General features: G+C 38.4%; 1 protein-coding gene across 3 annotated transcripts; it reads right to left on the bottom strand.

The window, feature by feature from the left end:
• Window positions 1-3,488: 3,488 nt before the first annotated feature.
• Window positions 3,489-19,453, bottom strand: LOC6044240 (uncharacterized protein DDB_G0284459). 3 transcript variants are annotated; one of them, XM_038251853.1, is made up of 6 exons: window positions 18,899-19,453; window positions 18,059-18,232; window positions 17,880-17,977; window positions 17,415-17,689; window positions 12,713-14,254; window positions 3,489-5,694 (listed from the first exon to the last, which is right to left on the bottom strand). In XM_038251853.1, exons 2-6 carry the CDS (start codon window positions 18,059-18,061, stop codon window positions 3,845-3,847), a joined length of 3,768 nt encoding a protein of 1,255 aa, XP_038107781.1. In that variant the 5' UTR covers window positions 18,062-18,232; window positions 18,899-19,453; the 3' UTR covers window positions 3,489-3,844. The 3 variants fall into 3 exon arrangements, with proteins under 3 accessions (XP_038107781.1, XP_038107782.1, XP_038107783.1); XM_038251854.1 differs by lacking the exon at window positions 18,899-19,453 and adding an exon at window positions 18,370-18,850 and having other exon boundaries at window positions 3,490-5,694; XM_038251855.1 differs by lacking the exon at window positions 18,899-19,453 and adding an exon at window positions 18,476-18,850 and having other exon boundaries at window positions 3,490-5,694.
• Between the last annotated feature and the right edge of the window lie 3,129 nt (window positions 19,454-22,582).

The following is a 22,582-nucleotide window of genomic DNA, read 5'->3' as shown; positions in this document are numbered from 1 at the left end:
CCCTTCTACACGAGGTTCACACACACTACCAAACGTTTGTTTTGATAGTGTGCGTGAGCGCCGTGTAAAAAGTGACAGTTCGTCACTTTTTAGTTTGACTTAGACCAACCAACGGGGTACAAACTAGAAAAGTGTCAAACGAAAAAGTGACCAACCACCGGGGGTTGAGTGTAATATTAATTAGTATACTTAGTAAAACAGTGGGGTGGCCGTCTTACCCCGCCTGGCCGTCTGACCCCCAGCTCCACTATGTATATAAAAAAGAACACCACTAAATGACAAAGTAAGTTAAAAAACATTCAAATTCAGCAAAGAATACTTATTTGTAATATGGTAAAAATCCCGATCTTGCAAATATTTAAACTATTGTTAAAGTTTTGGAAAATAAATATTGAGTTGATGTCTACAACGAACAAGTACAACATATACAGTTTCATTAAACTCAGGATAAATCATTCAGTGAGAATCTACATTCGAAAAAAATATAAGTACAAACCCTTGAATTAAATTTTTACTAGCAGATTTGTAAAGCTTGTTCAAACAGTTGTAAGTATTCCACAAAGTAATTGATATTTGATCCATACTAAACTTATTTAAGTTAAATAACTATTACAAAATGGTAGTCAATATAAATTGCTATTAATTACTTATTAATAATTCTTTCAATTTTTTAATCTACCACCTCCTATAGCTAACATTGCTTTTTGGGTTCTTCATGTCTCCTCTTCTTAAGGTCCTAAGGTCCTCTAAAGCCACTCTTTCAATTTTTTGCTTGTTTTCACATGTTCTATTTAGAGCGTCCAATTTCCCGTCCCGGGAATTCGCAAAAAATATATTTCTCGTTTCTTGGGAAATTTGTAAATTTCCCGGGAATTTCCGAAATTCAAGCGGAAATGAACATTTTTGTATCTATTTGGAATTTTTTTTAAATACAAAAAGAATAAAGAAAGAATTCAACTTTATTTTTTTTAAATTCAATTTACTGTTACATTATTTCATGGTTTATTTCAGATGATATTTATTAGAGGCGTTCACAACTGGCAATAGATCATGTTCATTTGCGGGGCATCACAAGTTACGATATTATTGAATGAAAATAAGCTATTGTAATTTTGGTAAGCTGTTTAAACCAAAATTGATGTTATCAATCATTTGAAAATAAGGTACCTCTTTCCGCCATGATCAAAATAAAGTTTAAAAATTGTTTTTTTTTTACTATGGATGAAAATTGAATAAGTACCAATGAATAAAGAGAAGAATTACGTTAATTAGTTCAAAAACATTTTTTGCAACAAAAATTATTTTAACCGAAGTCATTTATAAGGCTGAATCATTAAAAAATCAATAAAAATCTACTTCGTATTATATGCAGGGCGTCCGAAAACGGCAAACATATTTTTTTTTAAATCGCTCCAAATATTTGAAAACTGTGAGTTGTAATTGCATAAAATGGTATTTTAATTAAAAAGCAGATTTTTAACTTATATTCAATGTCTATCTATTAATTCATGAGCTCAAACCAGTAAGAATTGTTCTAGAAAAAATATTTGCCATGAAAAACATATTAACTGCATTATTTTTTTCGAATTTCAACTTAATTATCAAAATTATTCTTTAAAATCATTCTTTTCTCTCCAACTGACAAATTTAAAAGCAATTTAATGGTGTTAATAGCTACTTCTTAACAAAAATAATAATCACTTTTTTATATTTTGAACGAATTGAAAGACATCTTATAAATTTAGAAAAATTATAAATTTTCCTGAAGCTGTATAGGTACGTTTTTTTTACAAGCAGTCAAGGCACTCATGGATCCTCACATTTAATTTGACCAATTAAGTGTTTAAAATAGCAATTTTGTTGTTTTAAGTTTTTGTTGTAAGTTTTCTAATTTTCCGGGAATTTCTGTGATTTCCCGGGAAATTTGTTGAAAATTTCCCGTTTCCCGAGAAATTTGTAATCCCGAGAAATTAGGCGCTCTAGTTCTACTATAAAGATATAAAAAGGCGAAGAGGCATAGTCAAAACACTATTGCATAGGTACTTTTTTTGCTTAAAATATAGAAAATGTTAGTAAAAGACACCGCTACAGTTGATCCCTAAAAAATATCTTTTGAAAAAAACATTGGCAAAACAAACTTCCAAACCTTAAACTTTCTCAAATTTAAAGAGTTATTTTTACCAATGCTTTTTAAAGATCATATTATCCACATAATTATTTGTGAAATTGTATTGGATGAAATTTCTAGATCTAAGTCAATAAAGTACGCCACGCCAAAAACAGCTAAAACTTAATATATTATTGCAAAATCTTTTTTCGCTGAAATTTTTGTTATCGTCAAATCTTACAGTTTTTGAAAACTAATGATTGCAAAACAACTGAACTTGTGTAATATGCTTTTTAAAACACTTTTTCCATGCAAATGTTGAAACTACCCTAAAACTTTCTCTAATTTTAAGATTTCTTCGTTAAAATGCATTTTAAAGATCAAAAATTGGTTGAAACATGTTTTTTGCGATTTTTTAGATCGATACCAGTCTAGGGGCCTCTTGGCGCGGTGGTTAGCGGCTTCGGCTGCCGATCCCCAAGTTGCTTTGGGGCGCGGGTTCGATTCCCGCCGTATCCTCCTGGCCTTCTATTGGATGGGGAAGTAAAACGTCGGTCCATTTGCGTAAAAGAGGTTTTGGGTGACTCACCACACATAACCTTCGGACGCCTAGAAATGAGCAGAAACTTGCAACAGAGCCCACAAAAGACCCGGGGGTCGTTAAAGTGGATTGCTTTGCTTTTTTTACCAGTCTAGAGGCAGGGTTGGGTTGTAGAGGGTTAAGCTGAACCCGTTTAGCATTTCAATTGAAATCTGATTATCACTCTAAAATGCTCCAAATTGCTTAATTGATTTCGTTTCATTGCACCAAAAATAATTTATTGCACCAGCATCTGCCGGTTGTCGCCTTTTTGAAACAGGTGAAAAAAAAAATCAATCTAAATCAAATGTGAAATCATTGATTAATGATTAAATACAAAGAATAGGAAAAGCATCTCCAAAAATCATCACGACGTGTAGGGTACTATTAAAAAAAATACTTAATCCTTCCTAATGTGATGCCTTCCTCACATTTTAATAGTTTTTTTGGGTAAAATAAAAAATGTCCAACGAACAAATGTTCTTTAGAAATTATTTTACGCCCCAGCACCTGGACAGTTTCAGCAGAAGACAACCATAGAGGCTAGCAAAGCCAACCAAATGAAACAACAACCTGCAACACAACCCCCTTATTTTACACGTCTTGTCCCTCAACCCTACTAACCCCGAGTAATCCGCGCGTAATCAGCTCCCCTCCCACTAACTTTTACACACAAGAAAGAAATTTAGCAATAGATACTTTTAAGAAATACTAACCTTCCGACGCATATTTTTTTGTGATTTACAGAGAGAAGTTTCAATGGACATGTTTCTTTCAGGCATACAAAATACAAGTGTTTTTATAACATAACCGACTTTATTTTAGTCACACACGGTAAGTTCATACTATTTACACAAATTTACAGTAAGTATTAATCCAATTCGCAAAACATAAAATAATGCATGTGAAATTAAAAACTATGAACTAGGGGTTTCTTTAAGATATTTGTACCTTCAAGGCTTTAAGCTTTTCACTCTTAATGGTAAGTAAAACGAATCAAAATGCTTAAGAATGCAGATCTGCACACAATAAACTCAAACATTGTGGGCTTTGAAACAAGCTTCAGTCATTTAGTTAATGCCACACTTATTGCTAGGTATCACTAGGCACTGCCATGTCACTGTGTCGGAGGAAAAAAAAACAACTCGCATCAAAATTTACCACTTTCGGCCCCTGCTGCCGTGATTCTGGTTATTTCCACGATTGTTCTGCAGCCACGGTGGACGATAGTTGCCCCCACGTGGTCCACTCCGATCGTTGTCTCGGTTGTTGTTCCAGTTGCCCCCACCTCCACCTCGTCCGCCACCGAAGTTGCCCCGGTTGTTGTTGTTGAAATTGCCTTGATGGCCTGGCGGAGGTCCTCGGTTGCGATCTGGTCCACCGTTGCTATTGTTCATCCATGCTGGCGGCGGTGGAGGTCCATTCCGGAAGTTGTCGTCCATGTCACGATCGTTCATGTGCTGCTGAATCGGTGGTGGTGGTCCACGTGCAGCAAAGTTGTTCGGGAACATGTTGGGGTGAGGAGGCATATTTGGAGGAACCATTGGCGGCATGTTGGGAGGCATGTTCATCGGACGCATCATGTTGGGATTACCGTTCGGTGGTCCGTGCCCGCCGACATTTGGTGGTGGCACTCCAGGAGGCATCCGACCTGTGGGGAACATTCCCGTAAACGGCCCAGTGCTCGATCCAGGCATGTCCCAGCTACCAGCGTTGCCGAATGGTGGGAAATCATTTCCAGAACCAGGGAAGAATGGCGAATTGAATCCAGCCGATTCGTGAGGTGGCGTTGACTTTGGTTCCGGCCATGGCATGCTGGTGAAATCGTTAACCGAGTCGGGATTGCCGGTAACATCATCCATAGGAATGTGAATCGGTTCAGAAATGGAGTAAACCTCAACGTCTGGCTCGGCTGGTGAGTCCGGGATCATGTGACGGTTGAAGTACAACGCTTGCAGCACACTTCGTTCCCGATTGCGCTGAAGGTTTCTCTCCTGACTGTTGACGCCATCGGGATGAGGCGGAACATTGTCTACCTCGATCAGCGGCAGCCAAGCCGTTCTCTCCATCATGATATCCTCGGACGGGAGCTTGCGCGACAACATGTACTTGTTACGTTCGTCCACGCGTTCCATGTGCTTCAGGTCGGTGAACGTTTTCGTCACGTTGCATCGTTCCGTAACGTCCAGCTCAAAGTACCGAACTTCCTCCAGATCATCTTGAGCTTTCCATTTGAGCTGTTTCTTCGGTCCCTTCCGTCGGTGAATCACCAACACTCCCGGCGGACCGTCTGGACCACAGCCTGGACCCGGAGGTTTCTTGACCGGTATTTCAGGCACGTCAGCAATTCCATCCTCGATGTTCGCCATCTTTTTCGACAGATCATCACTAACAGCATCCAGCAGACTGCTCTTGTCATCGACATCTTCGTCATCGTTCAGTTCCGACTTGAGCCGTTTGGGCTTCTTGATGACCTCTTCGTCATCATCCTCCGGCTCGGCTGGAGTGTCCGGGATCTCTTCAGCCTTCATCTCAACGTCCTCCGATGCCGCCGTTTCATCGGTTGCAGCCTTTTCTTCCTTAACCTTGGCATCGCCGTCCTCACCGTCTTCCTTCTTCGCTTCGGACGGCTCGTCGGAATCGGCCAAGGTATCCCGATAGAAAGACATCGGCGCCACGGTGACCTTTTCCGGTGACGCCGGAGCTGGGACAGCCGGGGAGGGTGTTTCTTTTACAGCGGCGGTTACTGCCGGAGCGACGACGGGTGATTCGGGCCGGTCGGACGTTGGACTGGCAGGAGGTGTTGCTTTTTCGGTTTTCTCCGGCGACGCCGGCTCAGTAATGCTCTTGTCCAGTTCAGTTGTCGGAGTGGTAGCGGTGGACGCAGGTTTTTCTGTCCCTTTGGCACCTCCCTCCGACCCGCTGTGGCGTCGTTTTCGCTTTTTAACGTCCTTTTTGAGTGTAGCAGACAGCGCGTCCATGAACATGTCCGATTCTACGAGCGAGGCTGAAGTGAAGAAAACAAAAATATATCATAAGTAAGATAGGATAGAAACTTTCATATTTATTAAAAAAAAAAAAACAAAAAGTAAGATCGCTGGAATAGTGCATTTCTAGTGTGCGGCTTGTTGTGATCTGAAACGATAGCATGTTAATAGATAAAAAAAAATCCGAATAGATAGAGGGAAAACAGCAAAACTTATGGATCACAATAGAATTGTATCACTTGTTAAATGACACGTGTATCAATTGTTAAATGACACGTGGCTTTTTAAAGATTTAAAATTCATCTAGCATTACGCTACCTACATACATACTGTTGTTTTTCGGTTTCTCTTACAAAAATCGGGCCAGACGTTAAACGGTTTTCTTAGAAAATCCCCTTTCGAATGATCAGAGGAACCTTAGGACCATTAACATTGTTTTGCTTGATTTTGTTAACAGAGAAAAAATATTATAATCTTTTTTATAACAATTATTTTGGAATGAATTTTATTTGAATGATTTGCACTAAACCTTGAAAAATAACAATTAAACATTGGCAAATCATCGTCGTAGTGCTCTCTGACATTTGCACATACAAGTTTATTCAGACGTGTACCAAGATAGAATAACAGCAACAGCGCAGAGCAAATATCAATTGAAACAAATGTGCACATTATAACTAATAATTCAATAATTTGATTCAAAAAGATCAACACAGCACACGTTCGATAAACAGAAGACGATTTTGTTTTGTTTTTGAATGAAAACTAGAGACAAAAAAGATCGCATGGAAAATCTCTTCCAGTTCCAGTCCGGACTCGATTCCCAGAACTCATTCTAAAATGTCACTTTGGATAACCGAATCGTAATTTTTAAATCGTCCTAATTTGGATCGTTAAACTAAAATATGCCCCAGAACTATACTAGTGAGATTTGAGAAACGAATATTGATAATCTAACAAGCAATCAATCAACTAAATTTGATTTTCAGATCACTGAACTTTGAGTATCTAAAGTCTCTTTCAAGATAATTTAAATTTCGGATAATCAAACCTAGACTGTATTAGAATGAATCTGTTTTATGCATCCTTTAAAAATCTTAATATATCGAACCTTTAGCAGTCCGGTTGGTATATTTGACGCATGACGAACGCGATATCATTAAATTTTTGAAAGCATGATAAATTCCGTTTTTGAAATTTAGTGTTTTCATATTTGAGATGAAATGATTAGCGAAGCGAAGCGAAATGGAATGATTATATTTCTAAACAACGGCAAGATAAAAACTGTGAGAACCATACGCAATTTCAGTTTGAACATTTCAAAGTTTTGATTCCAACTTGCTAAAATGCTAAATTATTTAGTCTGTTGCATATATTTTCAAGATTTTCTGTTGAAAAAACATCAATATGTTAAAGAAATAGAAGTTCAATCGACTTAAAGAAATAGAAGTTCAATCAAACTTAGTTATGTTGAAAACTAATGATTTCAAAACAACTGGATTGATGAATAATGCATTAACAAAAAAATTCATTCATATGTTGAAAACATGGCTCGGAATATGAATTTTGAGTTTTTTTTTTTTCAATTTTAGGAGTGCGGTTTTATTGCAGAATAACCTTAATAACCATGCAAAAATTGCGTTTTCATTTGTTGTAAATAGGCTACAAGTACAGTTTAACAAGGAATACACTACTAGTATTTTCAGCTCAAAATAAACTAGTGCAATTATGAATTTAATGTTCTCATCCAAACCAAATGTTTTGCCAAATAACGAATTATTACTAATTAACCAGAGCATTTTGCACCGCGATTTTTACTAAATTTGCGAATACAATCCATATAATTTTGCATTTAACCCAAAAAGTAGTGCATACAAAAATATTTACAAGGGATTTAGACTATTTTTAAAATCGTTTTACAATTTTGGAACAAAAATACTACAATTTCCTTGCTTGTTTGCACCCTTAAACTAACTAGTAACTTCCAATCACCGTGAGGTTGAACATTCAAAACAGTCCATTCTCGATTATCCAAAAGCCAGATTATCCGAAGAATTCCAGATTAAATTTTCAAAACGTCCTATCTGCATAAGAAACCCATGACTCATAGGTTGTCTTGAACATTTACTCTAGAATCACGTGAATACATGGAAATATCAACCAATGAAAAAAATATCTATTTTTTATAATTTGAATACAGCGATATAAAAATCATTTGAATTTGACTTGATGGTTGCCTGATGCATAACAAAATAAAATGTCATAGTATGCTATAAAATATTTAATAAAATTTCGTGACTCGATTAGCCTAAATTTAATTTTTGGCTTCGGACAACCGAGAACAGACTGTATGCTTTTAGAATGCAAATGAAATTAAACTTTTTCGACTAACATGCAAAAGCTCTTTAGTTTTTATAAACGCAAGATCAATAAAATAAAATAAAATAAATAAAACTATCAGCCCTTGTTTTATCTTTGTAAGTCGCATACGTCATACTCGTTAATTGAACATAAAAATTATGTTTTGGACTGCCCAAAAGTAAAAAAAAAACAATTTGAAACAACTCCGTTAAAATAAATAACTAGAAAATAATTGAGTTACAATTTGAGATGGCCCAAATCAATTTAAAAAAAAAATAATAACAAAAAGTTTTAAATTGAACGAGCTTTAACGCTTAATTAAATTGAATTACCGTCATCAGGGGTGACATTGGGTCGGGGAGGTGAGATTGGGTCATACAAATTTCAGTATTTTTGTATGACCTAATCTCACCCCCAGACGGTACTATAGTTGTTTTGTCACAACTGACTTCAACTTTACCGAGTTAAATAGTGTACGCACTTGGTAAGGTGGTGGTGGTTGATTTATTTCAGGCAGCTTTACACTTGGTAAGGAATCGGTCAAGAAAAAAAAATCAAATGGGCAGTAACGGTAGCGAAATCAAGCCAGAGAGGTTGGTGAAAAGCCCCAATAATGTTTTCCCTCTCCTTTGTTCTGTTGTTCGTAAAGCTATTTCATGACCCCTTTTTTTGGGAGGTGCGTATGGCCCTTAATTGAAATGGATTGTCGTCTATTCGATTTGCTTACGTTGAACTTTAATGAGTCTACAAATTAGAGCAACGTTATCTATTCAACTGTCATCTTCATTGATTGAAACCGCGCTAGTCAACCCCGTCTCCCCTTTCGGATACTCGTGGTATTAATCTAGTCCAACAGGGATGGGCGCGAGAAGGGGAAATAAAAAATGCCTCATCGAAGGCCGAACCAGCAAGAAGTGCGCTTGCGCGTCAAGAGATAACACACGGCGGATGGTGGCATACTTTGCGCACACTGCATTGACGGTTTACTTTTTGAGAAACTGTATTGAACGTACTTTAACATCGAAACATGAAGCTTTTTTTTACAGTCTGAAGAAACTTCTTGGACAAACAGAGGTAAAAATCTTGTACCAAATTATGAAAACAAGCATCGGGCATTCAATTTCGACCAAAAACTAGCCAAATCTGTTGCAAAAACAAACATATCGAAATAATTCTTCAATTAGGGAACATTCATTTATAACGAAGCGTGTGACTTTCATACAATCCCTCTCGAGAGACCCAATACTAAACAGAATTGGCTGAAAACAGCTGGCAACCATGTATTGAGTGTGGCAATTTTGTCATGTTTTGCTGGGCTTAAAGGCTTCATACTTCAGAAGCTGGTCACGTTAAATTCAAATTGCCCAGGCTTCTTATACAGTCCAGGCTCGATTATCCGAAGGCCTTGGCAAAATTTCACTTCGTATAATCGAGACTTCGTATAATCGGGTCTGGACTGTAAAGGGTCCCTTTCATTCTCACGTATCCCTTTAAAATTTAATTTGAATATCGCAAAATTAAAAGTGTAAATTTCACAGCAACTAGACAATTATTTACAATACACAAAAAACGATATCTCTTTGTCTGTGAAAGTTCTGTGAATAACATGGTAATTTTAAAAATGTTTGCTAAAAGTGCTGCCTAATTGAATTAACTGTGGCTTTTCGATAAAAGTAAACACAAATATGGTAAAATGTACCATGCTTCCACAAAATTGCGCGGTAGCAGTAACGAAATCATGCTTGTTCTCAAATAAACCCTACAAATATGGAAAAAAAAAGGAACTAGATGTTCATTTCATTGGAAAAGGTTCAGTAAATGTACTTTGCTTCTGCAATTTATGTTGGACGCAATATTTAACATGATGCAAAAAAAAACCACAAAAAAGGGTAGAGACATGTAGGGCCAAATTCATAGCTTACTAAATACAAATGCCTTTACCCTTACAAAAACGACCAAATTTAAAAATGCTCCCGGAGTAAACCGTAGTCGTGTTGCCAGCAATGAACTAATTGTCAAAAACTTTCTAGCGTTTATTCTGAAGAAAAATAATTTGAGCATACATTGAACTAGCTTTTTTCTAATTTTGATCAAAAGTTTCGGACAAACTGTTAGCCTCGGATGATTATATTATTTGATATTTCACAAAAATGGTAAAACTTTGAGAGTGGGTGGGTAAACCATGCCCCATGTAGACCCTTCTTAATGAAACATGAATTTTCTGTGAATTTGTGCTCATGAAAAGCAGACAGATTTAACCTTTTTTGTTTGATAACTTTGTTATAATATTATAATGTTCAATATACGTTAAAACATAGAGCTTATATAAATTATGTTTCAGTTTTTCAACATTACGCATTTAATGTAAAGTCGCCAATTACTTTTAACGAAAATTGATCATCACTCTATAATGCTCTGTAATTAGTTCAATTTTAAGAATTTTAGCACCAAAATCAATCAGCACATCGATGCCTTCGTGCTCTCTTGTACTAAGTTTGCTGGGATTCCTATCTAGTCAGCATAAGAGAGTACAGAGGCATCGATATGCTGGTTGTACCCAGAAGCATTTTTGAATCATATGAATCTCAAAAATTATAATTTTTAAAAGCAATTAAATAATGATTTTTATTATTTCAGAACGAGGACAATCGTGCGGGGTACTTTTCTAAACAACTTGTAGAAGGAATTGGGTGCTAAAGCCCTATGTCAATTTTTATCTACAACGGTAAAAAAACATGATTAAAAACCATTTCTGATCACTTTTTTTCATTTCAATGCAAAAAAAAATTGTCAAGACACCATTTTTTCGATGGATCAACTATGATCCCCTTGCAACGAGCTGTCAAAAAGGACCTTTTCTGTCAAAAAGGACCGCGAGGTTAATTTTTCAAAATTAAAAATCCATTTTAAACTCTTTGTGTTTGTACAAAGGGTCATTGTCCTCAGAAAAATAAGCTTTATCGTTGTAAACAATAATATCGGCAATCTAAGCTTCATTATAGAACCCAATTTGAGAAAATACTGTGAAAAAATATATCGTCTAACGAAAAATCATGGTAATGACGGATGTCGTCACGTGAAAACATCATAAAAAACCAAAATTATCGAAATGTCTTTCCATCGATCATATAATGTCAGCATACTGGCAGCGAAAGCAAGCCAGAGAGAGAGTGAAGAAAAACCTCAAGAAATCGTTCCCTCAACTTTTATCTGCTTTTCGTAAAGCCATCTCTTTACCCCTTTTCTTTAGAGGTGCGTAAAGTCTGTGATTTTGATAGAAATAGGCCCGAATTTTAAACATGCCGAACATATGGGAGTTTCTCCTATTTAATTAGAAGGACATTAAAATATTCCCACACGATTTGTTTGATCTGGAAGTGTAATTTGCAAGTAACGAGAGGAATTTTAAAATGGTGATCGGTAATAACTTTGTTGCGAGAGTGAAATATAAGTTTAAATTTTAATAAGCTTATGACCGATAATTTACTTTAAAATAACTGACTTTTTAATACCAAGCTCGACATTTTTTGTATTGTAATTAATTCGTGCAGGGAATGATATCTGCGTGTTTAACAATTGGAAATATTTTGAACGCTGACATAAGCATTTTTTAAATTTTATCAAATCATCTCATTTTGTGTAAATTTACAAAGGATGATTTTTAATCGCGGATGATTTTTAATCGCGCTCAAGCTTTTTCAAGCAAAATTATTTATATCGTGAAATATTTTAACTAGTCAGACAAAAACAAAAATAAAGAAACAATACTTGAACATTATCAAAAATTAACAATAAATAAAAAGAGATGTGTTGCCGATTAGTAGCTACACCAAACAGGAATAACCCTCTCCCGGAAGATGCACCCTTGCTTGCTAGTTCGGCCATGGATTTGGAGGACTCCGTGCGGTTTATGGTTTTTCGATTTCTTTTTATTGCTCGAATTGTTTTTTTGTTTTCTTTTCACAATAAACCATTTATTTGCCGGCTTTCATTCATGTGTCTTGTGGCTCTCGAAGGTGGAACGTTTTTTTCTTTCTTTCTCAGGTTAATCAAAAAAGTTCACCAATTCGAGAGTTACAATGGGTACAAGAAGCACAAGAAATCGCCGGTTATGTTACACACGCACACACGTACCTGTCAATTTAGGGGCATTTGGTTACAAAAGTGGAGACGCGAGTACGCATACACACACACACGCAAGGCACTTAAATGCTACTCAGGGAAGGGGAATCGCACTCCTGGCTTCTCGCCCGTTGATCCCCATGACACGACGCAGGTTCACTGTCAGTGTTCGGTTTGTGTAATGAAAGAATGGGTCAATCTTACTCGTCATCGGCGCGGATAGTTTTGTCTCCATCGGAAGCACAATCCCACGATGTCCTCGGTAAAGCCTGGCAGCAAACCTGTATGACTGGGCGGTCAGATGAAGTTGAAAAATTTCGTCCTAATTTTACGAGCTCCCGCCGCCGAGAGACCCGTAAAACATGGGAATATAATTCAACCCGCTGAGCGCGCCATAATTCAACATACAAAAATATTGCATAACAAATCGTCACGCAAACAAATAACACACGCACAGATTCTACCCAGCCGCAGCTCCGAATGCACTATTCCAACGATCTGAAACGAAACTCAGCAGAACTCCATTAATAGCGCTGTGCAGTGTTTGGTACTTACGTTGTCGCTTAGCCGGTATCAGCTTAATGGCACCCGGCCGTTCGGTGGGCTCTTCGCGCGTTTTCTTCTCCGGTGGACCATCCTTCGAGGAACGCGTAGGCGATGAGCGTTTTGTCGGAACGGTGCCCGTAGCGGTCGAACCCACAGCTTGCACTGGGGCAGTCGTGGTCCCCGACGATGGCTTCTTCAGACCTTTACGCGAGGGTGGAGGCGGAGCTTCCTCAGTCAAACCGTGCGATCGGAAGTTCGCGTTGTACGTTTTCACCGTTTTTGGTCTGTTGTCAAGGTTGCGCATCTCAATGGAGATGGAAGCTTTCTTGCTGGCCAATGGTGACATTTTCTGGGCAGAAGAATCGGACTTTTCATCCACACTATCGTTTCGCGGCTTTTTCGGAATTTTTGGCAGTTTATTAACCGAGGGCGAAGAACCCTTCGACTGACCGTCCTTTTCCTTCTCCTTGTCCTTGCTCGAGGAACTGCTCGACTTGTCTTTATCCTTGTGATCCCGATGCTTGTCGCTGGAACTGCTACTGCTGCTCTTCGAGCTGCTGGATGACTTCGACGACGAGCTCTTGTGTTTGCTACTGCTGCTGTGGTTGCTGCCGATGCTGCTGTTGTGGCGATCTTTGTCCTTGTCCTTTGAACTAGAGCTACTTGAACTCTTGCTGCTTGAGCTTTTGCTTGTTTTACTGCTGCTGCCACTGCTGCTGTTATGCTTTGAAGATGACGACGAAGATGACTTAGACGATGACCTGTGACTGCTGCTGCTGCTGGACTTTTTGTCCTTGTCTCGGTGTTTATCTTTATCCTTTGAAGAGCTCTTGTCCTTATCACGGCTTCGGTCCTTCTCGTCACTCTTTCGACGATCCTTATCCTTACTCTTCTCGCTCTTCTCGTCCTTTACCTTCTGGGCCTCAACACTGTCTACGCTTTCAACGGAATCTGTTTGGTCCAGCTGTCCATCCGCCACCTCCTTCTTTGCATCCTCTACTTTCGAAACGTCTTCAGCCGCATCTTCCTCACCCTTAGTGGCAACGTCCTCGAGCTCCGCCGCGCTTTTCTTTGTTGGCGACTCAACCTTTGCCAGCACCTGCTTTCCATTTTTCATCGTTATTTTAAACAACAGGGGCGCCTTTTTAGCGTTGCTGTCTGCAACGGCTTTATTGAAATCATCTTTCGCACCCTCGACATCTTCCTCCTCCTCGTGATCACCGTCATCATCCTCGCGCACGCTTTCGTCAACCTCCTCGGACACATCATCTCCGCCGTTTTCAGCCGGCACCACGTCCGGAACTATTGTTTCCCCGCCCTCCTCCTCCTCCTCCTCCTCCTCGTCAACCACGGTCTCGCTAACGATCTCCTCCTGGCTTTGGTCGGCGATTGCTTGCTCTTCGGCCGGTTCGTCGTTGGAACTTTCGGCCTCCGCCGATGCGGGCGGTGCGACCGTGGCCGAAGCTGGCACGGTAACCTGTCCCGAACGGATATCGTTGCGGGCGATTTTCAGCCACTGCTCGACGAGTTTGGTGGCCAGCAGTCGCACTCCTGTGAACAAATGAGAAGCGAATGGGAGTTATTAGTTGATGTTTTCAAGTGATTATGGTGTGATTTTTTATAGTGAATAAATAAAATTAAGTTTCAATAGGTACACAGCAAAACATTTTTCATAATTCAAAACACACCACCCTTTCATAGAAAATTTCTACAAATGAAATGAGTTTGTTTTGTTTTTGTGTCGGAAAATGTATATATTGGAGGCAAAATAACTTAACTTTTCATATTACTCAATGCGATCGCATTAAAAATATGTTTTAGTGTTCTTTTAGTTTCTTGGGATTGTGCGAATATATACTTGTTTTAGCCTGCCTTTGAGAAAGCTTAAGATACCTTTTAAAAATAGTATAAGGAATTTACGCATTGATTAATTTTATGATTTAACAAGAAAACAGAAAATAATACAATTTAGTGATTTATTCAAGAATACCCCACTTTTAGTGGCATTAAAAGCTCTAAGCGATTTATTTTTCTAAGGTTAAAGAAACACTCAGAAACTGTTTCCGATTTTAACAAAATGGTTGTGTGTTATAATATATGTAATTTTTTTTTAGAAAACTTCCTTTCGGATATTCGAAACACAAAAAACACATTTTTGTGGTGTTATTTTGTGTTTTTGAGTGCAAACATGACCCCAAAAATAGCCCAAAGTGACAATCATTTGGTACAGGGAGGCTAAATAATTCCAAATAATAATAGGTCATTCTTACCCAAAGGATGGTGGCAAATCATTAAAAACTATTTATTCAAATACCAACCAGCACACTCTTTTTTTCTAAATATAAACTATAAAATTTTTGTGTTTTTAGATGGTAATGAAGGTTATTTTGTTGATTATAATAATTTAATATTTATATTATGTTCAGTCATATATTATTACACTAAACGCAACATTCACAATGCACACAACAAATAATGCAAAAAAACGATACGGTATGTCCACGCATCCCTCCTCCCCCGTAGGATCTGTAAAATGTGATCCGTTCAAATAATCCTCTCTGCAGTAAATATAACGCAGTAGGGCTGGCCGCTTTGATTATTGTAATACTTTGACGGATGTTCTCAGTTGAACAACATGTTTGTGTTAGATACAATATTGGGCTAAATAAAAACAGTCAAAATTTTGACACTACTGGTAAAAACAAAGCTTGAGAAAATATTTCGGAAAGAAGGCTGGAAAATTAAGCTCCAATAACTTCCAATCAGAGATGTTCAAAAAAATCAAAATAAAATTTTAATCTTTGGAAAGAAATTGGAGATTTTCGACTCTGATCAAAGAGGGGAGAATTCAGTTGAATAGACTTCTTAATACAATATAATTTTGAAATATTTCGAAAAAAAAAATGTTTCGCTAAATTTTTCGATTTGATCCTGAAAGTGTCGACGATTTACACCTTAAAAAATATTTACAACGGCCTTAATAATTTCTGAAATAGCCTACAAATTTCCGACTTTTTCCCGAATTTTATTGTTTTCTACACGCTTAGACGTTTTTACCGAATTCGGTAGTTGAAAAATCGGTAAAGTTTAGTTCGGTAAACCAACTGTCAAAAATAACAAAATTTTACCGAATACCACTGTTCCAAAGTTGAAAATTCGGTAAACTTTACCGAATTCTGCAAAAAAAATTTTTTTTTTCTCCAGATCTCTCCACGGTTTCATGATTCGAATATCCGGAGTTGAAACTACGCGATTTATGGCATCATTTGTTAATTTCTTGAATAGGGTTTATAGAGGAACAGCATCTAATTCCAGCGTGCCTCTAATGTTGGCAGGTCAGAAATTTGACATTCAATTAAATCTAATTAAAAGCGTTTTCAACTGAAATCGAGTGATAAATAGCTCAATGAGAAGTGAGCGAGCAAGTTTCTATCAATTTTTTTGGCAAAATTAGTTGTTAAAATAGTGAATATCAGCAAATTGGATGGAGTTAGGAGCGAGTGCTTAACCTGCCAAACATACGAAAATTTCAAACTGCCAAGTTTACGGGGAGGTAAACTAACAGGCTGTCGTTACAATTACAAAGTCTGGAGGAAATCCAGTTTTTATCGCGTTGCCGTCATAGTGTGAAAAACTTTCCTTTCGTTTTTCTCAGTTTGCAGTTTTTGCATTGGGAAATTTATTTGTTTGTTTATTTGTTTAACACCAACAGGCACCACATGCCCAAATGGTGTGCTTAAAACTAAGTACAAATATTGGGCAATCATGGGCAGTAAAGGAACGCTTTGATATTATTGTTCACATAAATAAAAATTATTCTTATCAACACAGTGCCATTTTTTATAAACATAAAGAGTTTAAAAATCGATTTTTAATAATTTTCTTCAAATCTGGAGTTTTTTTTAAAGGTCCAATGAACCAAATTTCCAGTTTTTGCGTTTTTGGTGTTTTTTGAAACCGCCTTGAGTCATGGGTATTAAAAAAAAACCAAAAAGCAAAAACTGAAATTTTGGTTTATTGGACCTTTTCAAAAAAAAAAACTCCAGAAATACTTTCATGACAGCATGTTTCTTACTTGACATCTTTTTAAATGGTTTTGTCTTTAACTCTTTGGTATTAAAATTATAAAAGATATCAGTAACTGTAATACTTTTCAATATCAAGTATAATTGTACGAACAACTTTGCAAAAAAAAATTATAATAATAAAAATCAAATGAAAAAAAACCTTTTTTAATTTTGAAAAAAGGCTCCTAGCACGATGCCGCCATTTTGCGACCACGTGCTCCTTTTGTTTATCAACGAAAGTCCAGCTTGATTCCGCATCTGACCCGCCAACTGTTTCGACTAGGGACCTATAGGCTCTCTAGTTTCCACCGGTCCAGTAAGGGAATGACCGTACAATAATACAAAATTTCACAAAATAACAGTACAAAATTGCTGCTACCATTCTGTATGGTTTGACGTTAGCTGGCGGAGTTCGAAAAAGCAGCCAAAAATGTTCATCTCGAATGAATCGTCAGTTCTAAAAGAAATTACTACGCGTTCATTCCATTCATGAAATTCCCTTCACGAAGTATGTATAACAGCTAAGAGTAACGGAACAAAGCATAAAAGCTTCCCCCCTCCACGAAAGCTCCCTGTTGTGTGGTGAAAACAGAATGAACCAAACTGTTCGAAAACAGCAACACTCTCTATCCCGTTGTACTCACCCTCGTGGCTGCTGTCCTTGGACAGCGACTTGACCAGCTTCGGCGCGGTGTTGCTCTTGAGCCGCTCCACGTCCACCGGGCAGCACAGCAGCAGCTCGAGCAGCTCCTGAATGAGGGGCCAGTTCTTGGTGGTGATGCCGTCGGCCAGCCACATGTGCACCAGCGACCACCCGCCCGCGGCCATAAACTGCCCGAGCAGGTCCGTTTCGGTGCACTTGAGTATCTGGATGTAGATACACTTGGACACGAGCTTTTTGGAGAACTTGGCCATCAGACTGTGTGGGGAGGGGAAGAGAAAGAAAAACATTTGTAACGTTCCGTGGTGAATTTGGGCGATGGCATGTTTGGATGAAGGGGTTTGATGATGAATGGGGTGGTGAGTTGGGATCTTTCTTGCAAAAAAACACGACCACTGTTTTTTTTTTATTTGAAAACATAAACCTAGATAAATCGCTAGCTACTTACTTTGCAAGCCGCTTCACCTCGTTGGCACTGCGTATTCCGCCGTTCGGTGCCAGCAACACGCTGAGACACGTGAGCAGCTTCAGTGGGTCAATCCGTGGCTGTTTCGTAAACAAATTAAGAAACGAACAACGATTAGAAAACAGTCCTTGAGACACGCACACGGTGCCAAACAAACTCACCATTTTGACTGTCAAACTGCTAGTCTACTTTATCGACGATTTTGTTATGCTTCTTCGCGAGAGCTTTCGCGCTGTTTGCGCTCACGATTTCTCTTTTTGTTCACGCGGAGCGACGACTTTGTTTTCTTCTTCCTTACGGTTTCTTCTTAGCGTATGCTTTCATTTTCATCTTAACTAATCAGAGAGAGACGAAACCATGATTAATTAAGGATTATCACACCCGCAATTTTTCTACGGTCTCACTTATTCACTTAAATCATGTTAGCTAAAACGGTAAATCGAAGGCTTCTAGAAAACTACTAGCAGTTCACCTTGTTTATGCTCAAATGACCTCGAAAGGATACTGCGCAGTAATAATTTGCCACGTTGGAATTACTTAAACGTGTCTAAACCGTCCACTGAGTTTAATCTACCTACTCGAAATGCTACAACAACCGTGTCAATTGTTTGCTTATCGGGTAAAACTAAATTTAACGCTTAACAGGTAAAAAATAAAGTAAAATAACAGATTATCATCCGATTCCGATCTGCACTCTAGCGCGCTCGAATTAAAAATGAAACGGAAAGTGAACTAAAGCTTTCCGCAGAAGCTTTGCCTCCCCCAGGTACGCAACTGTCAGCTGTCAAATGTTTACAGCAGGGTTGTCATATCCGTTTGATCCAAGCGTGCCCTCATGAAAAATGCTTTAGCGCTACGCCCTGGGTCCCCTTCCCAAGGTCGTTTTTCTCAAAAGAAAATTTTCAGCGTCCCCCACCCCTCATAGAAAACCTTCGATTTATCGTCTTAAAACTAAACCAACCATTCACTTATCCTTACGAACTAATTAAAATGCAACTCACTCGAAATCCTTTTTAATTCTTCTCAGCGGAGCGCGCTCAATTCAGCGCCGAACCAGGGCGTGGTAAGAAAAAATATGCCTTCAACTACTCCCCGGACACATGCCCTACGTAACAATCCGCCAGCTTCCAGCTTCTAAACTTGTTCTTTACAGCCACGCGACGCTTCAAATCGTATTTTCCTTCCAAAACTGTCTCTCGGCCAAATATCGTGCGATTTTTTTATTCCACGCTCTTCCAAGATGGCGGCGGCTGCAGTGACGACGGACCAACCAGCAGAAAAATCGATCGTGGCGCCCCCGCGGGTGTCGTCGCAGTCGCAATCTGCAGGAAAAACCACACGAATACTGGGAGGTCACTCGCAGGAAAATGCAGAGCGGAAAATATGCTCGGAAAAAGTCCTAGCAAGCTGAACCGTCGCTGAGAGCGAACCCAATATTCAAGATGGACGACGGTGTCAGCGCAGTGCAAAAATCTACTTCTGTTTTGCAGGAAAAATGTTCACGGCGGAGAAAAAACACGTCATAACTCACCAAGCGCTAAAAGATTTCTGAACAAAGCGAGCCAGCGGTAGCAAAGCGAAACCATTCGCGGGCAGGGAAAAAGCTCGCGCTGTAGGGCTGGGAGGTATCCGTACGGCAGTTGTGGTGAGTTTCCAGCAGTACAGCAGAAGCTCGGTGGTTTGGGCACGTTTCAGATTCATTCATTTTAATTCACGATCTCGATTGAACAATAATTCTTCCAACAGCGTGAAGCCGTTGATCATTTTCGGAGATAATTGATCATCAACCGAAAATATTCTGAACAAAATTCAATTTAACGAATTTCTGCACCAAAATGAATCAGCATGCGCCGGTTGTTGCCTTCTTGAAGCCACTGAAGGAATTTTTGATCTAATTCAAATGTGTCTCAAAATTTATATAATTTTGTGGAACAAACATTGACGTCCTAGTTGGCAATCATTGATTAATGACGATTTCCATAACTTCGCAAGGAATCAGCATGTGTAGGGCACTATTCTAAACAACTTGTAGAAGGAATTTTGTCAAAATATTGATAGCGACGCAAAATTTATCCAGGTTTTTAAGCGAAGATGGCGTTCGAATGGTGAACGCCCGAAATGTCAAAATCGCGCAGTAGCACCAACATTAGGAACAAGTGTGCCTGGCATGACATGGCACACTTGTTCCGTAATGTTGGTACCACTGCGTGATTTTGACATTTCGGGCGTTCACCATTCGAACGCCATCTTCGCTTAAAAACCTCGATATCATTGAACGAAAAATCTTTGCAATGATGGAAGTCTTCACGTTAAGGAAATCAAAAGAATCAGAATGATTACTTGTTTCTAAAATATGGAACACGCAGAAAAATAAAACTTTTACGCTTTTGTGTTATTGTAAAAATTCCCAAAATCATTGGACGTAATATTTGAACAAACCCTTATGAGGCTTTCAAGTTAAAAATTTACCAACACATTCAAAGTCAAGGGGAAAACCACTCTGATCAAAGAGCCCTGGGCACCATCGGGCACGTTCTCGGCACCTTCAGGCACGTTCTCGGCACCTTCAGGCACAAGCTCGGGCACCTTTCACACTGACTTTGACATTCGAAAAAATCTTTTCGAAATATCAAAGTAATCAGGATTCTGTCCCAAACATTACAAATTATCCGGAGAACTGTTTCAAGTGCATTTTGTTCAATTAAACTGGTTCAAGTGCATTTTGTTCAATTAAACTGATTTGTGAGCAATAACATTTGAGTTTGTTGTGAAATCCTGTGTAGTGAAAATTAGTATTCTTCGAAAGAAGAAAATTTCATACAGATTTGAGATAAATTGCTAATGTGGACATTCTGTTTATAGGCCAAAGGAAAATAATTTCTTAATCATGACTTTACACTTGTTAAACCCATCTTTGTTTTCTAGATGCAGGAAGAAAAACTCGTGCCTAAGGATGAGTTCGATTGAAGCAAAACTTCAAAATTCAAAATCCGGCTGCGGAAGAGCTTAATCTTTAATATTTTATAATGTATTTAAATTGTACAAACATAAATATATCAATGGCAAGCTTCAGGTGTACCATTAACGAAAACTGAAAAAGAGTCAGAACGAGGTTTATGGTTTTGAAACTGGCTTTGTCTGTGCGAATCGTTTCATAGTCCAGCAAATGATCATATAAAATCAAATTATTCGCTCTACAGCATTGCCTTGGCGTTCTCGATTGCGAGATTCCTACTCGAAACTAGGTGTCCGAAGGCTTGATTGTTGAGGCAATTGCAAATCTCTTTTTACACCTAAGCTTCCATCCTCACCAGGATTTTAACTGACGATCTTTGGATTGTAAGTCAGACTGCCTACCAGCGACTCAATAGAGACGACTCCTACCTAGACTCCTACACCTGGACTGAGCTAAAATCATCTAACTTCTAGGTTAGGCCGGGGCCAACATTTACTTCCCCGTCCGACGGAAGGCGTGATCAGACAAATCTCGTCTCGAAATTTGCCACCGGGACCTTCTGCGATCGAACCCAGACCGACTGGTTAAGAGGCAACCACGCTTATTCCTACACCACGGGTTTCGGTCAAAATGATCTTATATCGACTTCAAATTTTAATTTTGGAGATCGTCGATTTAATTACATTGTGTTGAATATGATGAAATAGATGTAACCTTGTTGATCATTAGAACATTGCCATATATTGTAAAATCGGCCCTTTGATTCAAGTAAAATTTCAATATTCTTGTTATTTCTAATAAACACGAGTTTTTTCTTAAAATTTTATTGATAGTATCGATGATGGTGATTTTGTTTTTTTTTTCTTGGCACGTGTTCCAGGCCCAGCAGCCGTATCGTGGACACGTTGTCAATGTGGAACCAGGAGCAGTCTCCGAATTCGGCGCAATTCCTCGGTGATTTTCCACTTGTACACGATCACGGGTTTGACGAAGGCTGAGATTTTCTCGCTTTTAAAGTCCTGCAGGCTTTTGTACTGCTTGATGCCGAACTCGACCATGTCCAGGATCTGTCTAGGGCTTTTCGGCCGCGCGGAACAGATCTGAAACCAGCTTTTGGTCATCACCAAGATATTTAGTAAAAGGGTGAGCTGGCTGGGATCAGTTCTTAATAGTAGTAGAATGACTTGCTTCATTTTTTTTTCCTGGAAAGACAAAGTTTCCGATCAAATAAATTCTTTAGCTCACATAATGCTTCTTACCAATTAAGAAATAAGAAATGTTTGCAATACTAGAATTATTTCAGTGATTTTAAACTGGAAATTAATTTAATCTAAGCCAAACCAATAACTCAACACTGACAGGATTGACAAAATTTACAAACAAACATTTTAACACGGTTGCTAAGCTATGTTTTTTTTTATCTTGGCTTCATCGCTCAATCGGGCACCCTCGGGCACGTTTGGGCAATTTTCGGGCACAGCCTACCCGCGGGCAATGAGCAGAGTGGTTTTCCCCTTGTTCAAAGTATGTTTACATAGCAGCTATGGGTTTATTTGCATCATATCTGCTATCTCTTTCAGGCAAAAGTTTTTTTGCCATTTAACTTCTAGCTGTTTTTTTCACATGTACATGTTTTTTTGTTTTTTTGTATTTTTGTATTTTTGTATTTTTGTATTTTTGTATTTTTTGTATTTTTGTATTTTTGTATTTTTGTATTTTTGTATTTTTG

Source organism: Culex quinquefasciatus, chromosome 2 (genome assembly GCF_015732765.1).
Source record: "Culex quinquefasciatus strain JHB chromosome 2, VPISU_Cqui_1.0_pri_paternal, whole genome shotgun sequence".
Taxonomy (NCBI): domain Eukaryota; kingdom Metazoa; phylum Arthropoda; class Insecta; order Diptera; family Culicidae; genus Culex; species Culex quinquefasciatus.
The sequence above is the reverse complement of the archived record's forward strand: the minus strand, read 5'-3'. Positions and strand labels throughout refer to the sequence as shown.

What these genes read in the sequence shown, in the direction of transcription:
- LOC6044240 (XM_038251853.1), bottom strand. An exon ending in GAGGTGAAGCGGCTTGCAAA is followed by an intron (nt 17,690 to 17,879) that starts GTAAGTAGCTAG and finishes CTCCCCACACAG; the next exon opens with TCTGATGGCCAAGTTCTCCA. An exon ending in GATACCGGCTAAGCGACAAC is followed by an intron (nt 5,695 to 12,712) that starts GTAAGTACCAAA and finishes TCTTCACTTCAG; the next exon opens with CCTCGCTCGTAGAATCGGAC.